The 19,122-nt window shown below is 43.5% G+C and overlaps 2 protein-coding genes and 1 long non-coding RNA gene across 12 annotated transcripts in view; 1 reads left to right on the forward strand and 2 right to left on the reverse strand.

Moving 5' to 3' along the window:
* The window catches only part of LOC138948919 (E3 ubiquitin-protein ligase UBR4-like), a 224,267-nt gene extending 217,654 nt beyond the window's left edge, over positions 1-6,613 (forward strand). For all 10 annotated transcript variants that reach the window (XM_070320552.1, XM_070320561.1, XM_070320554.1 and 7 more), the window contains 2 exons: positions 4,770-4,929; positions 5,942-6,613. In XM_070320552.1, the coding sequence (XP_070176653.1) occupies positions 4,770-4,929; positions 5,942-6,006 (225 nt within the window). In that variant the 3' untranslated portion in view covers positions 6,007-6,613. The remainder of the gene's footprint in view (positions 1-4,769; positions 4,930-5,941) is intronic.
* Positions 6,614-7,073: 460 nt separating this feature from the next.
* On the reverse strand, positions 7,074-14,035 carry LOC138948933 (uncharacterized). The gene is made up of 2 exons (XR_011450130.1): positions 13,153-14,035; positions 7,074-13,057 (listed from the first exon to the last, which is right to left on the reverse strand). It is a non-coding gene; the product is annotated as an uncharacterized lncRNA (long non-coding RNA).
* Positions 14,036-14,567: 532 nt separating this feature from the next.
* The window catches only part of LOC138948923 (LIM homeobox transcription factor 1-beta-like), a 102,490-nt gene continuing 97,935 nt past the window's right edge, over positions 14,568-19,122 (reverse strand). The window contains exons 4-8 of the mRNA XM_070320577.1: positions 18,807-19,024; positions 18,161-18,306; positions 17,190-17,267; positions 15,990-16,191; positions 14,568-15,559 (exon numbers count right to left, since the gene is read on the reverse strand). Coding sequence (XP_070176678.1) covers positions 15,357-15,559; positions 15,990-16,191; positions 17,190-17,267; positions 18,161-18,306; positions 18,807-19,024 — 847 coding nt within the window. The 3' untranslated portion in view covers positions 14,568-15,356. The remainder of the gene's footprint in view (positions 15,560-15,989; positions 16,192-17,189; positions 17,268-18,160; positions 18,307-18,806; positions 19,025-19,122) is intronic.

Here is a 19,122-nt window from a genome sequence, read left to right on the forward strand (position 1 = left end):
GGCGTTTCCGAGATAATTGCGTACAGGGGGCGTTTCCGGGATAATTGTGTATAGGGGGTGTTTCCGGGATAATTGTGTATAGGGGGCGTTTCCGGGATAATTGTGTATAGGGGGCGTTTCCGAGATAATTGCGTACAGGGGGCGTTTCCGGGATAATTGTGTATAGGGGGTGTTTCCGGGATAATTGTGTATAGGGGGCGTTTCCGGGATAATTGTGTATAGGGGGCGTTTCCGGGATAATTGCGTACAGGGGGCGTTTCCGGGATAATTGTGTATAGGGGGCGTTTCCAGGATAATTGTGTATAGGGGCGTTTCCGGGATAATTGTGTATAGGGGGCGTTTCCGGGATAATTGCGTACAGGGGGCGTTTCCGGGATAATTGTGTATAGGGGGCGTTTCCGGGATAATTGTGTATAGGGGGCGTTTCCGGGATAATTGTGTATAGGGGGCGTTTCTGGGATAATTGTGTATAGGGGGTGTTTCCAGGATAATTGTGTATAGGGGGCGTTTCCGGGATAATTGTGTATAGGGGGTGTTTCTGGGATAATTGTGTATAGGGGGCGTTTCCGGGATAATTGCGTACAGGGGGCGTTTCCGGGATAATTGTGTATAGGGGGCGTTTCCGGGATAATTGCGTACAGGGGGCGTTTCCGGGATAATTGTGTATAGGGGGCGTTTCCGGGATAATTGTGTATAGGGGGTGTTTCCGGGATAATTGTGTATAGGGGGCGTTTCCAGGATAATTGTGTATAGGGGGCGTTACCGAGATAATTGCGTACAGGGGGCGTTTCCGGGATAATTGTGTATAGGGGGTGTTTCCGGGATAATTGTGTATAGGGGGCGTTTCCGGGATAATTGTGTATAGGGGGCGTTTCCGGGATAATTGCGTACAGGGGGCGTTTCCGGGATAATTGTGTATAGGGGGCGTTTCCGGGATAATTGTGTATAGGGGGTGTTTCCGGGATAATTGTGTATAGGGGGCGTTTCCGGGATAATTGTGTATAGGGGGCGTTTCCGGGATAATTGTGTATAGGGGGCGTTTCCGGGATAATTGTGTATAGGGGGTGTTTCCGGGATAATTGTGTATAGGGGGCGTTTCCGGGATAATTGTGTATAGGGGGCGTTTCCGGGATAATTGTGTATAGGGGGCGTTTCCGGGATAATTGTGTATAGGGGGTGTTTCCGGGATAATTGTGTACAGGGGGCGTTGCCGGGATAATTGTGTATAGGGGACGTTTCCGGGACCGGTAGGTGGGAGCACGAGCAGGCAATAATTGGCGGTCTGGATGGCAAAGGGATGTTGTTGCAATAGACGATTTTGGGAAATAACTCCGTCAGGATTGTGTGGGTTGTGAAAGAGTGAGTACCCTTGCTTTTTCTCGGACAAACAGTTACTTACGACACGTGGCTCCAGTACACGTGCATGAGACAGAACCTATCGCTAGTGACTGACCTTTAATGTCAATAGGGAAATAATGTCACGTGGGGAAAGACATAAAACAAACTTTGAAAACTTTAAAGGTAGTGTGGAACTTCGATCTCTTCCAAAGCCTTGTGAAATCTTTGACGTCAAAGCAAAAAGATGTCACTCGAGAAATTATAGTGTCACCTATAAGTTCTAAACATTCTTTCAGAAGAAACGGCAAACGCAAAATTTTTTTGAAAATGACGTTTGTCTCTGTGACTTTTGTCATCATGAGCAGTAGAACATTAGATCTCTGGCAGATTGTAGTATGACACGACCTCATTTACATGGTATACACACGTGTGAGTGTATAGTTTAGTTATGACAAGATTGGTCTCTCTCACTATGTAGGATACAATCATGTTCTAGCTAGGGGAAGGGCTCCTAATATGGACCGGCTCCTAATATGGACCACCTCCTGTTCTGACAAACTAACGGCGCTAGAGCGCTCAAAACAATTTCATAAGCTGTATTCACCCTCTCTGGATAACTTTCACATGTCAAAACAGTTGCAGAAACACAAACCTCAAAACCGTTAGGCTTTTTCTATTTTTTTCACTTTTGGCAGGGTTCACTCTAAATTTGCCGCCTAAAACGGACTCATTTCTGTCCACAGCCAAAGCTTTTATCACACAAAAATTCCTACATATGACAGCTAAAACCGTATTTGTTACATTTTAGCAGTGTTGACCCCGAGTTTCTACTGCAAACAAAATATTATAGCAAAATCTCAAAGTATGTGTGAGTCCCCTAATATGGACCACCTTCAACAAATCGAAGAAAATAAAAGCTAAATGCTATTTTCATTAGTTCATTCAGAAGCTTGCTGGAAATTACCTACTGTATAACTAGCCTTCGAAATTTAAACAAATATCACAAATATTTTCGTGGAAGTTGATAATTTCACTTATTTTTACTCTGTTTTTGATAAGCTTCTTTAGTTTCCTGGTGTGCTCTCATCAACCCGAAACAGATAAATCTAAAGCATATTTTGATTAGTCTGACTTGCACACTAAGTTGTATCATGTTATTTTGAAGTATAGGGGGCTTTTTACAGTGATTCGAGAAGGCCGCTTCAGTGGTCCATATTAGGCGCCCAGGCTCCTAATATGGACCATTTGTGTTTTTTTCTGTATTTAATTTTTGATGAATGTCTATCAAAGCTATTTCACTCTATTAGGCCTAATGGTTAACCTAAGAGAGAAGGACTACCGAACACAAAATGAAACTTCTTCGCAAGAAAACAAGCTAGTTATCAGCATGAAACAAAAAGTGGTCCATATTAGGAGCCCTTCCCCTACATGTTCACTTGTGACCAGAACTCCTGGGTGGGCCGCTCGCTCTGAGGCTGATCTAACTAGGGGGATTAGAAGCAGAGAGGTTGGAGCCGATAGAGAGCGAGTTTTCGCGAGGAACAGGGTTGAGCTACGCTAGGGTCACTGCGCATGTCTGGGTTTTTTCTTCGCGGAAACGCTGTTGGGTTGTGTCCAGTCGCGTCCCTTGCAACAAGATGGCGACAAGCGCGTTACGGATTTACTGTTGTGGAGAGTTGATGGACGACGATGATGAACAAGCAGTACTGTTTTATTGTTGATGTGAATGTAATGCCAAAACATCGAACTATCGATTCGAACGTCAATGAAGAAGTGAGCGTGAAAATCGAGCGCAAAACAGCCGGGTAAAAGTTCAGGGCGCTAAAGTACATTTGAGCCGTAAATCGCACCCAAACTCCTGTTGACCTCATTTCTTCCCAAAATAAACATCACTGCTAAAATAAAATGCATTAAAACCAAGACAGTATCCAACCCAGTATCCTTAATTTTTGAAAGGCTAAGTGATTTACAACAAATGTCTTCTCACAATCCGTAACTTTGTCAAAAAATATTTGCAGAAGTTTCTCACCTCGCCTTGGCAGCCATCTTGGAACTGGAGAGACCCTACGCAGGAAGCAAGGTTGAAAGTTGGTTAACCGGTGACGTCACTCCAGTCGTACCGGACCGAGTTTTTGCGACCTCCGGTTCGACTCGAGTCACCTTAGTTGACGCCAAAACTCGCTCAGAGTCAGCAAGGTGGAGGATACCACGTGTCACTCAAACTCTCTGATTGGCAGCTCGCCCCTGTTGGCTTTCCCGGCTCGTGTGTGTACACAGATGACTCGCGTCGGGTACTTTTCTGTTTCTTCTAATCTCTTGGCTGCGATTCGCTTCTGTCTTGAGGCGTCCCGGTTTTGCTGGGATTCAGAATTTAAGGCTTTGCGGGATTTGTCGGAATTAGACCAGGGATTAGACCATCTCGGGCTGTCGGTGTGGGTGATTTTAGAGTTTGTAGAGTTGTCCATGCCGGGTGGTGTTGACCGTTGTGGTGTGGGGCATTAGCTGTGAGGCCCGTGTTGCGTTCATCTGTCATAGGTGCTTATTTGCTGGATTTCTTTGGACTGTAATCTTTGTGACATAGTTGTGCGTTATTGTGTATGTGTCTTGGTATTAGTCTGTATTGATTTGCAGGCGGTGGGGAGGGATGTATGGGCGAAGGATGGGGAACACGACGATGCGTCTGTATTCTTTTGTGTGTGTGTGTGTGTACAAAGAATGGTCACTGAATATCCGTCTCCCGCTCTGCCCCCACCCCCCCTCTCTCCCTCTCTCTCCTTCTCTCTCTGTTTGTCAAAATATCAATCTGCCTCCTCCCCCACCACCACACCTCTCCCGACCTCCACGCTTCTTTGCCTATCTCCTTTACCCATGCCCATGTCACTCATTCTGTCAGTAGTGTCTCTTACACCCCCCCCCCCCCCCCCCCCCCCCGTCCACCCCCCCTCTCCACGCACACTTTTTACTCACCCACCATGTTTTCTCCTCCCCTGTTTCTGCTGGCCGGTGCCCGTCAGTGTGGGGTGACGGCAGGGAGAGGTGTCAGGACGAACAGATCACTAATCCTCCTTAATCCCCACTAATCCATGCACCTCTCAGCTCTTCTTGTCACAGATAGCGAGCACCCGGGGTGGTATGCTGCCCAAGATGTAAGGGGTGGAGGGAAGGGGTGGAGGGGGAGGGGTAGAGATAAAAGAGCGACTGAGACATGGATTCTTTGGTTGTCTTCCACTGCTAATGCCTTTATGTGTGTGTGTGTGTGAGTTTGCATGGAGAAGTATTCGTAGAATACGAGATGTAAATATGTATCCTTTTTCAGGAGATAAATATTGTGTTTATATGTATACTATTGATCACTGTATCCTGAATAAACTTTGCTGATATGTCTGGATGGATTGATTATTTATTTATTTATTAATTTTTGTGTTTGACAGAAGCTGAGCATGAGCAACGGCAGTCAGTGGTGCAACGTGCTGGCAGAGTACATCCGACAGAACGACCGGGTCATCCTCGACTCCTGTGACCGCGCGCTGTCCATGTTTGAACAGGAGCTGCTGCCTTGCGAGTCCTTTGACGAGTTCATCGATGTTGTCGGTACGTTGAGATGGGGAGAGGAGGGGAGTGGAGGAAGGGAGGGGGGGAGAGATAAGATAATTCTTTATTAACGAAAGTGGTGAAAGTGGTGGCATAAGCTCGTAGGTGCTCTTTTACATCCAGCCCATAAGAGAGAGAGAGAGAGAGAGAGAGAGAGAGAGAGAGAGAGAGAGAGAGAGAGAGAGAGAGAGAGAGAGAATAGTATGTATGTATTCACTGTATTGCTGATTTAAAAACAAGCTTCAAGATCAAGCTTTTTGAATTGTGTGAAAGTTATGTGTTTGTTTGTTTGCTTAACGCCCAGCCGACCACAAAGAGCCATATCAGGGCGGTAAGTTATGTGTGACTGGCTGTTGTTATACGTCTGAGTGGATTTTAGAAGGAGGGGAAATGCAGAGAAAACAATCTATGTATCTGCTTGTCTGTCTTCTTGAGTTGTATGAGGAAAAGGTTATCTGCCTGTCTGTCTGTATGTCTACTGTCAGTATGTTTTCTTGAGTTGTATGAGGAAAAGGTTATCTGCCTGTCTGTCTGTATGTCTACTGTCAGTATGTTTTCTTGAGTTGTATGAGGAAAAGGTTATCTGCCTGTCTGTCTGTATGTCTACTGTCAGTATGTTTTCTTGAGTTGTATGAGGAAAAGGTTATCTGCCTGTCTGTCTGTATGTCTACTGTCAGTATGTTTTCTTGAGTTGTATGAGGAAAAGGTTATCTGCCTGTCTGTCTGTATGTCTACTGTCAGTATGTTTTCTTGAGTTGTATGAGGAAAAGGTTATCTGCCTGTCTGTCTGTATGTCTACTGTCAGTATGTTTTCTTGAGTTTTATGAAGAAAAGGTTCCGCAGAGAAAGCAAACAAGATTACTTTCGGAAGAGGATGACGTTTGTTATTTCTCGCTTTTTATTCCGTCTTTTCTTTCTATTCTTGTTTTTTTCTATTCTTGTTTCTTATAATTCTTATTTCTTTTTATTCTTATTTCTGTCTTAATACGGGTTGTTGTTTCCATTGCTTTAGGTCTGATGGAGGATATTCCGAACGCTGAAGAATACTTCGCCCAGTCGTTGAGTTCTCTGACCTAGTGTCCATGGCAACCAGCGCATCACCATGGCAACGCTGTGGAGTAGCCTTGTGATTCAGAAAATTCAAGGCTTTTTTTTTAACCCCTGATGATGAACGTTTTTAAGCTTTTCTTCAGTGTACTGTGGACTACCTGTGTGGTGTTTATGTGTTAGGTATTTATGGTAGATAGTGAGGTGTAGCTACTGGGACAGTATGTGATTAAGGATATTCCTGTTAGCTTCTTCTGATCCATTTGAGGGTTATTGTTTTGCTATTGCATGTTTCTGGTGTTACCAATAAACTTTTGCTTGGTGTATTTTTTCTGTTACTTTAATTCTTTGGTGCAGGTGTTGCCTTGTTGTCACCATTACACTTCACGTGGAAAAAAATTGCTTTGAGGAAAAAGATTGCCGAATGCCATTGAGGACAGAACATTTGTTCAATTATGTGTAATAGGGATCAGACAAACTTGAGCAGTAACCTTACAGTGTTTGCCAGATATTTTACCGAAAGGGATATATGGAGATTTTTTCCCCAATAGTGAAAAGAGCGTGAAAGACTTGCTGTGCTCCAGAAACCTAGAAAAAACAAGTCTAATCCGTAGACAAACAGAGAAACAAACAAACAGAGTGAAACCTATAAGCCGCTTTATAGTTTATTACATAAAGGCGGCTTAATAAAAGTGGAATTACTGTTTCTGTTTAATTTACATGAAAACCGTTACCTTTTTTTGTGATTACGAATGTTCTGACACAGTGTTTTAATATTGCAAGAAAAGACATCGTCTGCCTGCATTTTATCTTTTACACACTTAAGATGTTTTCTTATTTAAGTGTTGCTTTTAGTATTAATGTTTATTGTTAATTGATGGTGACTTATGATGTTAAAGTGACGAGTAAGCAAATAGTTGTAAACATTGCCTCTATGTTGTGGCTTTTGGAAAAAAATGTCATCCTGTTTACAGCATGATGAGTTGAATTAAGATATATCAGAGTTTCGTCTTACAATTTTGAGGTTGTAATCAGTAAGAGGGGGGGGGGGGGGGGGGGGGGCGGGGTTGGGAGGGCGCCATATGTATTGGTGTTAGTTTGGGTGATTCTCAGTTATGCTCTAACTTGTGAATGTAAATCAGGATGGGGAGGGGGTGGCTTAGAAAAGGGTTACCTTAGAATGTTGTAGTCCGTGTTTGTTAAGGCGTTTGCATTGTGTTTTGTGTTACACTTTAAAAATCTGTGATGCTTAATCAGAAATAAAGCTTTCTTTGTTGTGTTACAAGTTTGTTTGTCTAAATACTTCTTTTAGAAATGTCTTTTTAGAAGAAAAAAAAGTCAGTGTGTTCTCGAACGTGTGTGCGTGTGTGAATGCAAGAGAAAGATTATGCATTCAGTATTGCCTCTTTTGCGCCAATCATACAGTCAATATAATCAATCAATACAATCTTCAGACAGACGAGCACAAAAGCATTCCAATGAATATCTCACACACACTTACACACTCTTCCAATCTCCAGAAAAATATATGCAATCCATGAACTCACACAGGTAAATAGAACAAACTAAACTTTCTAAGGAATGTCATTTATTACGTTTTCACAGGTCAGTAAGTCTGTGAAACATCACAACTTTAACAAAACAATACATAAAACCGTTCATCTCACAGTACTACAAAGAAACAATGATGACTGAGAAACGTTTCCCCGTTAATTAAAGGTACCGTCCTTCCTATGGAAACGATTATATATAAGCCACCATAAATCTTTTTCTGTGCATGGAATAAGAGAATCATCCGTTTCTACCCATACACAATTACCAACCTGGCTGCTCTGAAGAGTGGGAATTCATCTTTGAATTTCGCAGATCAACATTAGAGTCGGTTTCAAAATTCAGCAAAACAAAAACAAATCAAAACTTCATTGAATGTAAACAGAACTAAACCAAAAATGACACTTACACATTTGTTTATTTTGTATAAAAAGCAGGCAGGCTGTAGATTGGTGGTATACGTACCAATGCTCTTATCTCTTAAGCCTAGACTTACCAAGGTGGTCTCCGCTGGAGCATAGACCATTTATCCTGGACCGCCAACTAGCTCTCTCTCCGCTCTTTCTCTCTATTACGAGGTAGCGGCCTCTCGCATTTAGGAACCTACGCTTACATGGCCTTTCAGAAATCAGGGGGATGTCATATCCGGTGTCGATTGTAAACATGGACGAAGTTGCCGAGGTAAGTTCTGAAAATGCTAAAATAAACTCAGCTAAAGTGCATATGGAACATGTTTTTCGATGAGTTTTGTTAAGTTTAGTTTGGAGTTTTGGAAAATCCAGCTCATTGTCACCTCCCATTGTCACAAATAACTGGAGCGTGCTTTCTTTTCACTGTCTTCGAATCGCTGGCCTTTCAAACCGGACGCTAAGCGCCCCTGAAAGTCGAGCGTCGTAACCTCGAAGGGTCACGTGACGAGTTGGCGGTCCAGGCTAGGATGTATCTCTAAATGTGCATGCACAAAGCAAGCATATCAAGTCAGTGTGTTCTCGAGCTCGTGTGTGTGTGAATACAAGAGAAAGATTACGCAATGTTTCGAGAAACTTTTCCTTTTAACGTTGCCAGGAATGATTTCTTAATGGAAAAGACACCGACGCAACCGTAAAAGTCTTCTTGGTGCAAGAATAATTTTGGAAAAGGCTCACGAATAAGCTACTCCTTGGAACCAGTGAAAGCAAAACTTGACAAAAACAAACTGCGTGGATAGTACAGTGTGATGTGAGGCCCGTCCCATGAGAGGACACCTGCCGAGAAAGGACACATGTCGTCCCTTACGTCTATTATTTGACCAAAGTGTACCTGTCATGACGGGCCACCTGCAATGTTGGGACGCTTTTGGTTGGTCCTAAGGTGGTTTTTTTGTCGTAGGTATCAGTGAATAATAAAATGGGGTAACATCGCCGACTGTTTCTGTGATCAGCACAACTCCCAAATCCCATCGTCCTACGTACTGAATAACGAACCCACACAACACGCACACACACCCAAAACAACAAAGCCAACCCCCCCCCCCCCCACCCGGTCATACACAGCCAAAATAATATTGTACTTTTAAGTTGTTGTGTATATTCCCCCTCCCCCTTATTTTCCCCCTTTATTATTGGACTTATTTTCCTCATTACCACAACAGGAAAAACAAAAACAAATGAAACACAGAAACTGAACCCAAAGAACATAAACACGATGTAAATCATGTATCTTAAAGCTCCAAACATGATATTGAATAGCAGTGAAAAAAAGAGAGTACTCTATTCACACCTTACAAACAATATTAAATTACATTATTACACAAACAGCTTGTGGGGAAAATTAAAGGAAACAAGAGCAACATCTCGCTGCCTACGAGAGAAGTTGTGACTAGACTGAGGGGGAAATATGCCTAAAATGAGCACTTCACGTAAATATCCTGTTGAACCTCAAGTGATACAAACTTAAAACACGAGTTCGTAACAATGGGATAAACAAACATAAGTGCTTATGATAGTTGTAAACTAAACATTGCTTGAAAAGCTAAATGCCAGTTATCTTCTTTGAACAGAAAAATAATCTTCACGGAATAGCCCGCTTCGTCAATTCATTCCAACTACATGTACTATTTTTGCTGCCCAACATGCAACCGGTGTAACACGAAATTTTTACTCCACGAAATATTTACTCCGGGGTAAATATTTCGTACGAAATTCTTACTCCGAGTACACTTTTCGTACGAGAAAAGAACTCCCCAAGGCACGAAAAAATTACTCCCTCCACGAATTTTTTACTCCCCATTTTTTTTTAACTTCCAGTAAAAATCTCGTACAAATGGGATGCGGGCGAAGGGATAATGCCAATAAGTGATCTCGCGCACACGAATGTTGCGCTACCCTCCTTCCACCCCTTCCACCACCAAGACTAACAGGGGACAAGGGAGTACAAATTTCGTACACCTGGCATGGGAAGTTAAATTGCTCGTGTTGGGGTGAAGTAATTTATTCGTTATTTATTCGTCAGGGGAGTAACATTTTTGTACGAAATGTTTACTCGGAACTCACCTGTCTTGGGGAGTAATTTTCTCGTGCAATGGGGGAGTGCTTTTTTCGTAAAGGGAGTAACTTTTTCGTACGAAATGTTTACTCCGGAGTAAAAATCTCGTGGGAGTAATTTTCTCGTGTTACACCGGCATAACGGGCAGTAAGTAAGTAACATGTACTGTTTTCACACACTTGAATGTCTCCAAAAGGTTTGTGCTATACATTTCCGACGACACTTTCATAAACAAAAATAAATAAATAAACAGCAAAACAACAGTGATATTCAATAAAAGGACACATTTTCCGCTCTGCGATCTTTGGTGAAATTGAAAGAAACAAGCAGTAAAAATGTGTTTAAGAAATTAAAATAAATAAATGGAAAAAAAATAGAACATTGGCGTTCTTATCACAATTAAAAAAAGGAACACAGTGATTTAGACATGACAGACAAAACAATATGGGGAAAATTTTGAAGATCATCAGTTGTGCGTAGAATGTAGAAAGTGTGCAGAAAACAACTATGATTTATTCAAGATGATCAAGACAAACCTGATTTAATTAACGGCTGGGACATTCACGTCTAAAACGTCATTATTCGCAAGAAGAGGAGTGCGCCCTGTGGTAACGTGTAACCTTGTAAGTCATTTTTTCCGCTGAGTAATTGGCGCAAAAATGTACGATAGAGGACAATCGGTTCACATGAACAATGTACCCAATAATGACAACCACACAAACAATAACTTCTGACGAAACAAGCTATTTGCCCTCATAAGGATCCACAAAGACAAAACCACGGAATTTAATAAGGCCTAACAAAAAAATAGGTGTGGTTACGGTAACCCGACCTACCCTATTTTTAGGGGCCGACCCTATAAAAAACGCTCGCGCTGGACCCGAGTACTCTTCAGACATTCACACACACACACACACACACACACACACACACACACACACGCACACACACACACGCACACACACACACACACACTCTCTCTCTCTCTCTCCCTCATTCCTTCTCTCTCTCCCTCTCTCTCTCACACACACACTCACACACACACACACACACACACACACACACACACACACACACACACACACACACACACACACACTACCACATCTCCATTCTAAAACACGTCACGTTCCAAATCAAAAGACGACATTCTATTTTCTTACGTCACTATTCTTGGTTTACGGTACCATTCGGCGGCTTTGCTACGAGTATGGCATAGTCTTGGTTTGCCGAGACCTTGCACCGTTCTATCAGACTGCCTGGCTGGCTGTTGCACCGCGAATTCCTCCCACCGCCAAGTCGTTTTTTTGTGGTTTATTTCGCATTTAGGTCCCAGGTAACATTATGAAGTTTTAATACGATCAATCGGACCTATTATCAAGTTAGTGTATCAACTTTTGAACGAACTGCGCCCAGTAGTTTCCCAGCAATAAGCTGTTAAGTCGAGACACACACACAGACACACAATTAAAGTCTGCTGGACCCTTGTACTAGCGTACTCGGGGATAACTTTTTATTACATTTATCAACAAAAAAAACACACAAAAAACACACAAAAAACGAGTGCAGAAAACGCAATGAAAGCGACAGCGCTCGAGTCGCACACTTATTTCCCTGTCGAGTAGGTTTAATTTGTACACATTAGAAAAAAAAGTTTAAAAAAAAAGTGATTGCCTACCTTCCTACCCTATTTTTTTTGGCTATGTTACCTTAACCACACCTATTTTTTTTTTGGCCTAATGACTACAATACACAAACACAACTTATTAATGAACATCATCAACAACATGTAGACATGTCAAGAAAATAAATAAATTATAGATATTGAGACATCTCCCTCCCTCATCACTCCTGTTTCACGAAATCAGTACAATACAATCAACATTAACACAATTATGACCATGATTATCATACATTTAAATATATGTACACAGAACATCAACTGAAATATATAAGATTTCTCCCTCATCGTAGTGTTCAACCCTATTTCGTCACAAGAAATACAACAGAAAGAGAGAACGAAGGAGTTGTTCGTTATGCTATAAAGCCGCCACAATTTACTTTATATTACGTCATGAAATCCTATCATTAATCAAGTCGCCACATAACATGCCATTCATACATGTGTATGCTCCCAAAAACATGCACACAAAAACACACAAAACTAGGCACTATGATGTTTCTTGAAGTGCGATATCGGGATGCTTATCTTTCCAGCTTCGCTAATGTCGATTTGCTCACTGCAACTCAGTAAAAACTACCAAATCAGAACACAATTAAAGCATTGAAGAAAATGCGAAAACAGTTACTGTAATAGAAAACTCGACGTTAAAGAGCAGACACTCTCCAGTTTAGCCTTCATCTTGTTTACAGCACGGAGTCAGTGTTTCTGTTAGATGAAGCGAGTCGTTCTACTACTCGGCCCCAACGTTCTGTTCAAAGTTTACAGAGTGGTTCAGTGGTTTTGCTTGCAAAAAAAAAAAAAGGTACCATGCCATTGCAGAATTCGGTCTAAACAAGAGGGGGCTGGAGAGAGAGAGTGTGTGTGTGTGTGTGTGTGTGTGTGTGTGTGTGTCCAGTTTTGTTGACAATGACTGGTTCAGAGATGCCGAACGCTGTGCGTACGAAACTCGAGACGGCCCAGTACAAGCTAGTCCAACTGACCCAATTCAGGCCCGCTTCAAGCGTCAGCATCCGACCTTCCTGCTACTCAGAGGAAAGCGTGGGTTAATTGTATTCTCACATTCGGCTGGTTATTAAAACAGGCATGGACAGCTCCACCACCCACCCAACCCTTTAGACTTTAGCTGGTCGTTGTCCTGCGTAGCAATCCACACGTCTACTGGGTGACCTAGTACCTACGCGTGAAAAACACAGCCACAACGAACACTCGCTGAACACGTCACAAGAACAGGTAACGACGCAACCACTTATGAGATGTGGATGTCAAAGCTACCCATGCATACAGTAGAACCTGTCCTTGCCACCACCTCTCGAAGGCGACCACCTGCCGGCACAACGACCACCTGCCGGCACAACGACCACCTGCCGGCACAACGACCACCTGCCGGCACAACGACCACCTGCCGGCACAACGACCACCTGCCGGCACAACGACCACCCAAACTCGGAGGTGTTTGTTTCTTCTCAATATATAATTCACATCCCCCTTGCGACCACCTTTGGTCGGTCGCTTAGGTGGTGGTTCGACTGAATTAGGGAAATGGCAAACATCCTTATTCTGTTCACGCGCGTTTGCTTCACTCGTGGCTGTACGCCGTATGTGTCAACTTTTTGTGAGGAAATCCATGTTAACTGTAGATAAAACGGACAGAACACCGATGTGATCCTTGCGCTTTTCCAGTCTCGTAAGGTGTTCGGGTCAAAGGCATCTGTAGCTGCTGTATTGGTCTTTTCATGCAAAACGTCTATGAAATGTTGAAGTTAGGTTCTGCTTTTAGCGCCCTGTTAGCACCTCGTAGTCCTCAATGAACCATGACACGTGCATTACGTCTCTCAGGGTTTACCTGGGTCCTCGCAATAGAGTTGAGTTTAGTCCTCCGTGAATCGTGTTTGACTGCTCCCATATTTAGAACTGTAGAAGCTTCCCTTTTCAATATGCTGAAAACTATAACACAGGGCATTCGAATGGTGCCGAAGTTGTTCTTTTTTTTTTTTTTTTTATTTTTTTTTTCCTTACACCTGTTCCTTGTCCCGGTGTGCTCTCACGCCGCCTCGTCCCTGCACTCGCTGCTCCATCCACAACTGAATTTCGTTCCGCTGCCAGACTTGTCGATTTTACAGACGCTCCAGGGAGGGATGTCGGGTCGCTGCGGTAGGCTACCCTCGGAAGATGACACTGCACTTCTGCTGAGTCACTTCGACGGTGTTCAGTAGTGGGTCTGTCCCGAGCTAACGGACGCAGCCCACTACCTACTATGCCCCCTACTAACGACATTGACTGCTAAGTCGCGGAGCCAGACTGAGTGAGGGTCCCCTCCAGAGGGCAGACCGCCACCACGTCCCTCCGTCGACCCCCCCAGAACGTCACACGTTGAAGACTTACAGCAGAAGTACTATTCAGGGAAGGATGGAACAGGAACACTGAGACCAAGGTCACCATGAGAGCTCCGGGCATGAAGGGCCACAAGAGCAAGGACAATTTATAATTTTGGATGATTAATGAGATGAGGATGATTATAATGATGATGCTATGGATTTCCAATTTGGTTTGAGACTACGTGACAGGGCTGCACTCTACGCTTACTGTCATAATATACCCTGGTGTCAACCAGGCCCGAGAACTGCCGCACCTGCGGTGTTGGTCAGGTAAACAGAACCTGAGCACCCTCAAAGTCGCATTCGTTAAGTGAGGTTGTTCTTTGTGTTCTTGTGTGTCGCACTTGACTGACTCAGTGACTGACTTGCCTTCAACATCTTTCAGATACGTAGAAGGTGATTTGCACAAAAACAGTCACTCTTTTCTTTGGCTTTGTGGCTGTTGTTCAAAGGGTTATCTCCCGGCTACATCCAAGCCTCATACATGGAGTGAAAACCTTGTTTTGTTCTCCCTGTGTCGCCCCAGAACTGCCAGACGGAATGGATCTTGACAAATCAGACTATAGAGTCAAAGCAGCTCAACTGACATCTGACTTACGTGTTCTTCCAGTTGAAAGTTTCCTTCAGATTGTCACATGAGAAACCCAGATCTCCCTGCATTGACGGCGAGTTGTGCGTGAAAAGTCCCACTCTACACAGGCAGTTCTTCTGGAACTTCAAGCTGGCCTGACCCAAGAACTGTCAAAGTTGACTCTGACGCTCTGAGTATGCACGTGTGTGTGTCCATGAGAAGCTGAGATCTCCCTGCTCTGTGGGCGGGTGGTAAGGGAAAAGTCCCACTCTACACACAGATAATTCACAGCAGTTCTTTTGGAACTTCAAGCTGGCCTGACCCGAGAACTGTCAAAGTTGACTCTAACACTGTAAGTGTGCACGTGTATATATGTCCATGAGAAGCCGAGATCTCCCTGGTCTGTGGGCGGGTGCTAAGGGAAAGTCACACTCTACGCAAAGAGAAGTCAAAGTCACACAGGTCTACTGACATCTGACGCACATGTTATACACGATGACGGACACTCCAGTGTGCACGTGCAGAAAGTTCCCAGCAGACTGTCACTCTCAGACAAGCGAAAGCCACACTCCACACAAAGAGAATTCACAGCAGGTCTACTGACATCTGACCCACACGTTGTTCACGTTGACTCTGACACTCCAGTGCGCACGTGCACAAAGTGCCCGGCAGACTGTCACTCGCCGTTGAAGTAGGACGTGTGCATGGAGTACAGCTTGTCGATGGGGTTGACCACCTGCCCCATGGAGGTCAGCGCGTGGTGACCCCCTAAATCTGACCCCATGAGCACGTGATCCAGACTGTCGACGTTGTCCTCCAGACCCATGGGAGTGTCTGGGTACACCGAGTCCGCCAGGCCCTGACTGGTGAACATGGAACCTGCACACAGAAAGTCGACAAATAAATAGAAAAATGAATAAACTCCAAGAATAATAATAAAGGCAAAAAATTATTAATATACATAAATAGATTTTTTTTTTAAATAAATTTTAAAACAAAAATGTACACAAAGGTTTGCTGGTCATTGCTCTGAGTAGCAGTCCAAACGCCTACTAAGTGACCTAGTACCTATACGCGTGATAGACACAGCCAAAACTAATACTCGCAGAACACGTCATAAGAACAGGTAATTTAGCAGTCCAAACGCCTACTAAGTGACCTAGTACCTATACGCGTCAGGGCCGGATCCAGGGGAGGGGGGGGGGGGGGGGGGTTCCTGTCAATCTGTGGGCATAAACATCAACACTCCACTAAAAAGTCCACCTAGATGGAGCCCCATTGTAAAACGGAGGAGATGTCCGTCACTTACTGGGCAAACCACTGTCGTTACTGGAGGGATTGAGCGCACAGTCAGAAGAGTCGCTGTCTTCTTCCTTGACGGCCTTTCGTTTCTGGGCCTTGCTTCCTCCCTTCTTGCCCTCGCCGCTGCTGCCGCCGCTGGTGTTGTTGTTGTTGTTGCTGCTGTTGTTGTTGTTGCTCTCTACGTTCTGCTTGCGCGCCAGCTTCTTGACCTGAAACATCGGAGGTAGATGTGAAAAAGACTTTTACAATTAATGTATTTTTTTTTAATATGGTTGACTGGCTCAATATTTGTGGTTTTTTTCTCCCTTAACTGTCGATTTCGTTGTTTCTTTAAACATAAGTTTATTTTGACAAAGGTTACAATCATGACATGTATACAAAGTTCACAGAAACAGCAACAAGCTAGAAGCTTATAGTGGTGTTCCTGCATGACAGTACAACATAAGGCGGTAACGGCTGAACAATTTGTCTCAAGAACCCAAATCTATTAATAACGTAATAAACGTTGCCTAATGATTATAAAGAAAGACAGTAAAAGGAAGGAAGGAGGGAAAGAAGATGAATAAAAGAAAAGGGATGGGTAGGAGATGTGCAGAAGTTAAAGTTGTTGTCCGGCTTGTAGAGCATTTATTCTGGTTTGCCCAAAGCGGCCTGAACGTTCAATGAACGAGTGTACGGTGGAAAAAATGTTCCTGTTCAAATCTAAAGAATACTGTCTGTCTCCGTTTAAAAGTTGTTCACTTTGGTTTATTCTTGATTTTTTTAATTAAACATGTCGACATTTGGCAGATATTCATTTGCATGTGGCCGACATAATTATATATTTGAGGTGTTTATTTCCGAATGATTGATCCGTTTAGAGAAATTGATTTTTTTTTTTTAATAAACACATCCCGTTTCTTTTTCTTGGGAAAGACAGAGGGAAAATAAACGAACGTGTCAAAACAGGACAATCATTATAGAGTAGCGTGTGTGTCTTATACGTGCTTGTTGACAACGTGTAAAAACACACCGCTCGCTAGTGATTGGCGCACAATGGCACATGGGTTTGGTTGTCCTCTTTTTTTTTTTTAAGGAAAAGCAAACCTTTGCAGCCAATTACAACTTGACAAGAGTAATTTCGATCATCGTCTATTCGCATGTATCACTGTCTCCGATCGCGATTTCTTCTAACCAGTTTAGCGCTGCCTTATATGACACAACTCACCTTTGCTCGTTGGTTCTGGAACCACACCTGAACGACACGTACGCTGAGTCCTGTCTCCGCCGCCAGAGATTCTCGCACCTGCACAAAACACGGAGAGATGCTCGTTGACACGTGGGTCCCAAAAGCAGCTAGGATTCGACAAACTGCAAACATGTGTATAGCCTACATTCTGCAGTTTTCAAACAATCCTCAGTTCTGTGACCTGTTTTCAACTTGAGGCGCTTTCTTTTTGACATTTATTTTCGTATATCAATGTTAAAGAAAGCTGTCTGGTGCCTCAAGTTGAAAATAGGTTCTTTTACATTTATTTTCTTATATGACGGGCGCAGTGGCCCAGTGGATAAGAAATCGGCCTCCTAATCGGAAGGTCGTGAGTTTTAATCCCGGCCGCGAGAGATGGGTGGAGATTTTTCCGATCTCCCAGGTCAACTTATGTGCAGGTCAGACCTGCGGGTGCCTTATCCCCCTTCGTCTGTACACGCAAGCACAAGACCAAATGCGCACGGAAATGATCCTGTAATCCATGTCAGAGTTCGGTGGGTTACAGAAACACGAAAATACCTAACATGCTTCCCCCGAAAGCGGAGTATGGCTACCTGAATGGTGAGGTAAAAACGGTAATACACATAAAAACCCACTCGTGCAAACACACGAGTGAACGTGGGAGATTTAGCCCATGAACGAAGAAGAAAAGATTTTTTTAATATTATTTTATCAGAAAGAACTTACATGACTGTAACATTTCATACAAATCTGTCAAGTAGTTTTCTGGGAATCACACACACACACACACACACATACGTATATACACACACGCACACGCACGCGCACGCTTACATACATACACCATAACCAACTTCTTCACTCCTGATTTCCAATCAATCTGAAATCTGTTAATAAACTTAAAACTAAATGTAAAAAGACGAGAACAATATATGAGAACAATCGTTCAAATTTGCCCTTGAACTGACCTTCCGGCATGGTTTGGGGTTGACCTCGAATGAGGCCTTGAACTTGCGTCGTTGCGACGTCGTCAGAATTGTTCGTGGTCGCTTAGGTCCTTTACTACTTCCGGCGTCCCCGCAGTCGTCATCGTAACCAAGGTCGCTTCCATCGCCTTTAGAGAAAACGATACAACAAATTAATGATTAAATATTGTGTTTGCCTTAGAACAACAACAAAAATCCACGGACAAAACAAAACAGAAATAGAAATAACGCTTCCGAGTAAAGCAGTACGTGTTCACAGCTATGTAGGCTCGGCGGCAGACCGTATACACATATCTTCTTCTATCTGAGTTTATTTTCTTCACATGGTTACTTATAAAATCTAGTTTGATAACGCGCTTAAAAACCATGGTAAGATTTGTACCATATTAGTAATTTCATATACATACATTTTGTATTTATTCATTTGTCTTTTATTTTGCCTCAGAGAGAGAGAGAGAGAGAGAGAGAGAGAGAGAGAGAGAGAGAGAGAGAGAGAGAGAGAGAGAGAGAGAGAGAGAAGGAGAGACAGAGACGAAGAGACAGAGACGAAGAGACCGACAGACAGACCGACAGACAGACAGAGCAGTGAGCCTGCGTATTCTCTCTACAATAAATGTGAAGGACTCACTCTTTGGACTAAGAGGCATGAGGGTGAACTCCTTCTCGAAGTCGATGCGACAGAAGAGCTGTCCATCCTTGACCACGAACTCGTCGCCCTTCTGCAGGTGGTGTCCACACGCGATGCACGTGAAGCACGAGAGGTGGTACACACAGCCCGCTGCCCGCATCACTAGCTCGTGGGCCGGGATGGACTGCAGGCACCCGTTACACTTGGTCCCGTATAGTCTGCAACACACACACAACACACGGTCAATTATTCATTTGCTTGGTTGGTTGTTTGACTTGCTTGTTTGTAAAGATTTGAAGATGGTTTTAGTGATGCG

The sequence above is a fragment of the Littorina saxatilis genome, linkage group LG15 (genome assembly GCF_037325665.1).
Source record: "Littorina saxatilis isolate snail1 linkage group LG15, US_GU_Lsax_2.0, whole genome shotgun sequence".
Classification (NCBI taxonomy): Eukaryota; Metazoa; Mollusca; class Gastropoda; order Littorinimorpha; family Littorinidae; genus Littorina; species Littorina saxatilis.